We start from the raw sequence: 7500 nt of genomic DNA on the forward strand, positions 1-7500 counted from the left end.
ATAGAATCTTGGACAGTGTTATGAAACTGGCAGAGATCTGAAAGTATACATGTGTTTCCTCCGACATGAGCAACATTTTTATCGTAATTTCGCTTCAGAAAATAGGGCAGGAAATTGAAAGCTTTCCAATATAACGTATGTAGCAAAAATCAGATGTCAGCATAGATTACTGTAAATAGATAAATGTATCTATTCTATGTCGCTATATAAATATTGTATATATAGTATTCGTTCATTTCAATTACGTCAGGTAGTCAATAGGGATTCGTTCGATAATGTTTCTGGTGCTTTCTTTGGAAAGTTTAATTTTCCCTGCCACATCTTGCTTTGAATTGTAGTAGAAGTATATTGATTATATATATATATATATATTTTTTTTTTTTTTCTTCGACTAAACTGGGACGCTTTCTATAGAAAAATATTATTGAAGGTGCCACAAGCTTTTAGATACGCTCGTATGACTTCTAGGGGTGGTGATCTTGAAAAATTATACGAAACTAAGGAACTATGCGAAAAAAGACCCCAAACAACAATTTACGTTAAGTCTTTTTTCTGCCCAAAGTTACATTGTGCCTTGTAATTTATTGGACTTCATATCTTGTGACCCGTCTCTCTTCTCAAAAGCTTAACCGAAAAAGCAAACAAAAATGTATAGGGCGTGTCCTAAACGTCCTAATAAGATTTCTTTGAATGGGAGTAAACACGTTCTTACAGTAACATAAACACTCATCGAAACTCTGGTAGAAGTTAATTTATTCGACGGATTCAGCATCAGCTAGTACGCCATAGGTAGGACCCTAGTAAAAACCTCACCAATAAAAGGACTCAAAGGTGCTATAAATGTAATTACAATCGGGACTCATGAGCCGTATCGATATTTGTCTTGTCAGCAACGCAAGGTAACTTCTTTACATTTAAATGATGACGTAATTTTACCCAGAATTAATTTGTTCAATGACAATGCATGTTTGCCTACTGCTGGCCTTAAGGCTTACGAGACAAGTCATGTTCCTGTAAATGAACATTTTGTAAGCGTTGTAATGGCTTGTTCCAAGGTCGACTCTATTTTGGGCTTCGTGAGGATTTTCAGAAAGCTTCGTAGGTAGACGGCCCTCACATGGAAAAAGTTAACTGGAGAGAAATTGTTCTTCTGGCATAGCACATAGCGTGCGTGCGTGCGGGATGGAAAAGGCGATGGTGTTGAAAACTTGAAAGCAGAAGCTTTTTTTACTCTAACTAGGTTGGATATACGCAAGCTGATGAGGGCTTCTACTTCTAATGTTACAAGTAAATTATTGTGAGCTTATTAATCCTGTACAGAAGAGCACAGCTGCTCAAGTAATATTAAAAAAGTCGAGTAAAGCCTGAACATCGGCATCAACCTCATCCAGTCATAGCGATTTGACCAAGACTTAAACTTGTTAAGTACAGAATCTTAGCTTTTACAGCTTTAGGATTTTCATATCGGATAATGTGCCCCATCAATCAATGTGTCTCATAACATTTATGATCAAAGAAGACCCTAGCTTCGTCAGATAGCCCCTAAGCTGCGACTGCAGCTTAGGGGCTATATATATATATAGCTCTAATAGTACTGAAAAATATATTTAGGCTTACATCAAGAATGTGTATAATAAGGAATATTGTGTCGCAATAACTACGATGTGCCTGTATGTAGATGTCCTTGATTTCGAACTGGTAGGAACGTGGTAAGTACATATAAAGTACATATTATGCCCTTTTCATGTTTGTCGTAAACTAGTGCGATGCACAATAGCCGACGATGCCAGTTACAAGCTATGCATAGAATTACATAGATCAACATAGACTGACTAACGTTTCAAGGATAACAGGCTGATACAGACCAGTTAGAAGAGATGATTTTTTGGGGATATCGATCCTGTCATCCACCACGATAACAAATGCCGTTCAAATGGAACATGTATCAGTATTACGTGGACAGCGTTCTTCCTACCGTCCAAACTACATGTGCTCGATTTGTGACTAAACGAAGACGCAGTAAAGTCTTCGTCAGCTTTGCACACCACGTGAGGATACTACAGGAGTGATGGTGATTCAGTAGGAAAGTGAGACACAAATTTTCTAATTAATGATACCATCATCTGATTTCGAAGCGCTGCCATCGATTGCAAGAAAAATCAGTTGCTCAGGCTTAAAATTGCCTGAATTGAATATGTTCGAAAGGCCTGACGAAGGTATGTTCAAGGAATCGTTTCGTACAATATACAGTCTATAGTAGTCATATCGAAAACGCGCACAAAAGTTTTTAGTTATATATCCCTCCTACTCACACCCGATACGTAATAAACACTGATTTTTCGTAAAAAATTCATCCCTCCTTGCATTTTTTAGACCCCACACTGATTAGGTAATCTTCTCCGAGCGTTAGCTGTTCCCGTTGAGATCTAAATATTCCTAAAAACGCTAAACTATGCACCTCTCAACCGGACGTGTCTTTTAGATTCGGTATCATGGCTCAAGGTCTGATCAAGCTTCAACACACAACAACTCCGAAATTATGCATCGAGCGAAATATCTAGCGACAACTGATCTATTTTTTGTGTGCTACTTCACTTATCTAGCCAATGCGTACATCACTGAAGGTTTACAAAGCGCTCAGTTCACTAACCGGAACGTGTGACACGCTAGCAAGCCGACTATAGCAGGGCTTGCAAGATGCTCAGCCAAATTCAACGAACACTGGAAAGAACAACACCGATAAATCTATCAGATACTTGATGGCAAAAAAAAGGTCTATAAAGATGCTAATATAATGAAATATCCCTAATTCATTTTCCTTACTTGTGGCGGCCAAAATCGTCGAAAAAACTCGATAGAAGATTCGCCGGTGGGCAGTTTACTTAAGGCCGGTCACACAGTTTTCGGCTATTAGTCCGTGCTTTTCGTAGGTCTCTTTATGGTCAACTTTTGACCGTCCAACGGCACGAATGTCGGATAAATATACAACTAATCGCTAGCAATCTAACAGAGCTGCACCATCTGTCGATCCCTCTAACTCTAAGATATTTTCCCCATCTCTTTCATGTAAAATGCTAGACATGTATCCTGCATAATACAATTTTATATCAGTGCTCTACGCACTAGCAACACTAACTTCTGATTGAGCGTATGCAAATGGTCGGATGGTCATGACATCCGCAGACTGCACTCTTAAGCCAACTGTATTGTATGTGACGAGCACGGCCAGCAACACTCATATTGCTCACTTGTTTTACAGTAAGACGAACATTGACAAAGAAATCCATCGTTGAGTTGAGGCCCATTTGGCCGACTGTAAGCGGTCGCTGAAATACCTGCGTTCTATGCTACGAGGGGATAGCGGGGCTTGGCAATCGTCTACAGAGACTCCGCTGTGTAGGCAGAACCCCAGAAGACAAACGAGCCTTTGCTCGCAAGGTGTCGCTCCAAGTCTTGTTCAGGTTATTCACTGGTCCCGTAGTAACGCTTCGAAGGACTAAGACGATTCGCCTGGAGCGCCTGGAGTACTAATCAGAAAATGCGTTTGAGGCCGTTTGGATCCTGCTAGCAGCGCTGCGAGAGCCCCAACTATAACGGTAAGAGCACCTAACATAAAGCGCCATCTACCGTTCAATTTAACCGCGTCTACAAGCAGCAAAATCGAGGCTCCTCTCAACATCCCGTTTCTTCGATATGCAGAGTTCAGCGGCGGCAGCGAAGGCGGCGGCAGCGGCCAACTGTACCTTTTATGACTGCTTCTACTAACTACGACTACCGCCATTCTATGCTGGCTCTTACGCTGTTTACAATATCCTAGGCTGGTCTAGAACCACCCCACAGTTGAGGCCAGCGGCTGCCGCCGAGAGCAAGAGGGATATATACGTCGATTATTTCAGAACCGCCGTGGGCGGAGCTACTCCTCGCTTTCGGGTGACGCCCGGGCTCAGCCCTGCTCACCCGCTGGCTGGCTGGCTGGCTGGCCCGCCCATTAAGATTGACTGCGGCCTGGTCGCTTGGGCGGTAGAGAAACAGCCGACGTGAATGTTCGCCGAGTTGTTGCTGGCGCGTCGAGGCAACGATCAACTGATCAGGCCGTACAATTGGCGAAGTTAGAAAGGTCACCTCGGTCTAATGGTATCGGCCTCAAGCAGCAAAGCCGGAGACTTGTTAAAACGTTACATAACAACAACGGCAACGGCGGCGGCAGCCGCCAAACTACAACTACGAGCATGTATCAGATGTGCACTGTGCAGCGATCGCTGATATCATTACGAGGAGAGGAGAAGTGGGACCGAGGTCGTCGCACGGCGATCATATCATTCGTGATCGCTGATCGTTCAAGTCGTCCAAGACTTGAATGCAATTGGACCGGATGAGTGCATTTGTTTCCTATTCAAGTGCTATCCAAGCGGATAGTGCTAGCTGAACGACTAGCGATACGTTAGCGTCGGACTAGATCTCAAAAATTTTAAGCTAAGCATATGGCTTCAGCGGTAAAAACGTAATGCGTGATTGTTAATGACAGTCATTTAACTTATTTTTCCTTTCGTGTCACTCGCAGATATGCTCTCAGACAATAATAGACGGAATACGGGGTTTGCGGACGGTGCAGTTCGGCTCCGACTTTTCTATGATGTGTCGTGATTTGTGATACCTGCCTGCGTTCTACTGTTCATCAACCAGATCAAGTAAAAGGAGTTTTTTTCCTAGCGACGATGAGAACGCTGTTCGAAAAGATGAAAATGGCGTGATAGTGCTTCCACAACAAGTGCTTTATGTCACTGGTTCATTAGACGACACTATATTATGTGTTTCCCTGTCTGTAAGGATCGATCATGTAATTTCCGTGAAGGGTGAGGCGTTCAGCAGCGTTAAGTTTATGTTGTTGGTGCCGACGATCCAGCTTTTCAGAAACCTTTTATTTGAGAAAAACGTCAACGTTCACCTCAGGTAAGATAGATAACCAAAAGTAGACAAAAAAAATAGACTATTGCTGCAAAACCGCCTCTCTTTCCAGGTATGAGTTAACTTAACAGGACACAATGTAGGACGAGTTTCTACAGTGGGTCTTGGATATTTGGTACAACAGAATGCATATTTCATGGTAATCTGTTAATATTTCGATAAAAAAAAACAGTTTGGATTCTGAAATAGGACAAAATCTGCTCTATTTCAGATACATTATCTCATATTTGGTAATCATTAATGCATTTTTAAGTATTTCCGAATGAGTGCCACAGTTCTCAGGGCTAAAAAGTGTTTAAACTTACCGTTTTTTGGAATGATTTGTTTACTTTTATGCGGAAGATAATTGCTCAATAGCGAAAAATAGGGTGGGCCTTAAAGTAGACCACTATAGACCGGACACATGTACATATGCATATTATAGGAAAAGTAGATTAAATGTAACAGGCCGAAATGAACCTCTACCGTAATATTATTTAGTGGCCACGCTGCCTGTTCCCGAGGTGAAATTTTAATTGTTCTTCATAAAAAAATTAAAGGTAGATAGGTTACCAATAGCAGTTTTAGGGTTCTATCCTATACATATAGACGATATGTTCAAATTTTAGCGGGCATTTGTCACTAGAACAGGCCAACCCTAATCTAACTGAAACTATCAAATGACAACAGCACGGCTTAGAAGACGATTTCGAGTTTGTACTTGGCATTTGTAGCTTCATAGAGACGGTTCAGAAGCATTCATATTAAAATAATGTACCGGTGTAATAGCAATAATGGAAATGGTTCAACTAATATCAAAGATGCTGTTGTGTTGAGCGGTGTGGTTAATGGTAATGGCAATAGTAATACAGGACTAATACAGGCGGTCCATTCGTTATAGGGAAGTACTTTGTCAGTTGCATGCCGTCATGAATGTCCGCGAACCGGGAGGTAGTCGAGACTCATTGCAGCCTTTATTTTCCCAAACGGTCACGTAAAACACTATAGATTGCTCCCTTTTGTAGAAGTGATTTAGAGCTCGTTCAATAAATAAACACGTGCCTGAACGATCAAGCCTGTTTTAGACACCTAGGTTAGGCTAAAAGTTCGAATCTTCAAATCCTTATTCTCATAAGATGTATTTCAAGTGCAAAAAAATGCGACAGTGCAGTTAAATGAGATATTAAAAAGACCAACTTTGACGATCTTTGGATCAGGGCAACGTAAGCCTTTGCAACGCTTGACATTTCACTAACACACTAATTGAAAACAAAACGCGTCGAACATTTTTCATCATAATATTGTCAAAATTATTAGGAACAGTTGAAAAAGTTATATCCATTCTATTTAGATGATTTGGTATTTCCTTCATGTGATTTTTCACCGAGTCGAGTCGAGTGACCGAATTCTCCGAGAACGATATCTCCAGACGGCCAGAAAGTAAATGGTGAACGAAACGATATCTATTAGATTCGGTTGAAATTTCCACATGGTACGAAACTGGTTGATGGTCACCTAAAGAGTGAGAAGAAATCCCCTACAAACCAGAGTCTCTCTCAAACCAGCGCCAATGGCATCGCCGCATACTGTTACCCAAACTCGGATACTTAAATGCCGAGGCTTTCGTTCAACGTTCAGCCTTCTCAATAAAATACAGGATGCGAAATAGATATGTTTGTATATAATGCTTCTATGTTTTTTGTTGGAAATTAGAGCTTTGCCTCTTATGTTTCTGTTAGGTGTGGATATCGCTTACTTCCGTTATCTGGTATGGCCACAGTTCGGTTTGATAAGAAAAATTATGTTTGACCTAAAGTCGTGTGATTATTATAACGTGCTCATTTGACGAAAGACCGCTTATTGTCTCGTCGACAAGGGGACATGGCCGCAGTGATGAATGGATTCTTCTTACTTCGGCAAACCGTTGGATCCGCAGGAACTTTGCGTCTCTGTACGTGTTAAAATTCTATTGTTTTGTATGGAATACATTAGGTTTTGAGTATTAGATAGACAAGAATAAGGACTTTAGTTGCTTGGTTCAAATTAAGTTTAAAGGTGATGTGTCTTCATATTTAGGTGAGCTGCTTCGGCAAGGTATGACAGCGCTTTCAGCTGACTTAATTTCATTGACTGACCACTGAAAATCTTAGTAAAAGTTATCCGCTAATTACGAAGACAGGATGACGTACGTTCATCTGAGCAACGCAGAAAACCAAGTTTAAAACGGCTGTTGACCGGGTTTTTTTTTTTGCTTGTTTTCTCAAACAAGCTCAATCTCAAAAATCTCTTGAATGATAGGTGCGAAAAAAGAATATCTAGGGCAGTACTTCTCTTGACAGGCACAGCGTGTGCCTGTAATTATCTGGTCTACCTCAATCCCGATTGTGAGCAAGACAGATACATATGTGCACACGCGCCCATATTCCCAGACACACAGCCACCGATGTTATAGTTGCCATATGTGAAAATTATCATAAGCTAACAACAAAAAACGTAAGCTTTTCACGAAATGTTGTTACCATTTTGATTTATTTTTTTCTTTTTTGTTGAATTTAT

At 40.9% G+C, this 7500-nt stretch overlaps 1 protein-coding gene across 13 annotated transcripts in view; it reads right to left on the reverse strand.

Annotated features, from left to right (window-relative positions):
* LOC111253315 (uncharacterized) overlaps positions 1-3703 on the reverse strand; it is a 26766-nt gene extending 23063 nt beyond the window's left edge. For 5 of the 13 annotated variants that reach the window (XR_015330097.1, XM_086992727.1, XM_086992730.1 and 2 more), the window contains exons 1-2: positions 3137-3703; positions 2651-2721 (exon numbers count right to left, since the gene is read on the reverse strand). Coding sequence is in view for 4 of the 13 variants with exons in the window: in XM_086992727.1 (XP_086848853.1) it covers positions 2651-2721; positions 3137-3172 (107 nt within the window). In the remaining 9 variants the exon portion in view is untranslated. Of the gene's footprint in view, positions 1-2650; positions 2722-2823 lie in introns of all 13 variants that reach the window. The other 8 variants (XR_015330096.1, XR_015330095.1, XR_015330093.1 and 5 more) reach the window with 4 other exon arrangements.
* Positions 3704-7500: the final 3797 nt, after the last annotated feature.

Source organism: Varroa destructor, unplaced genomic scaffold (assembly GCF_002443255.2).
Source record: "Varroa destructor unplaced genomic scaffold, Vdes_3.0 BEIS01000006.1, whole genome shotgun sequence".
Classification (NCBI taxonomy): domain Eukaryota; kingdom Metazoa; phylum Arthropoda; class Arachnida; order Mesostigmata; family Varroidae; genus Varroa; species Varroa destructor.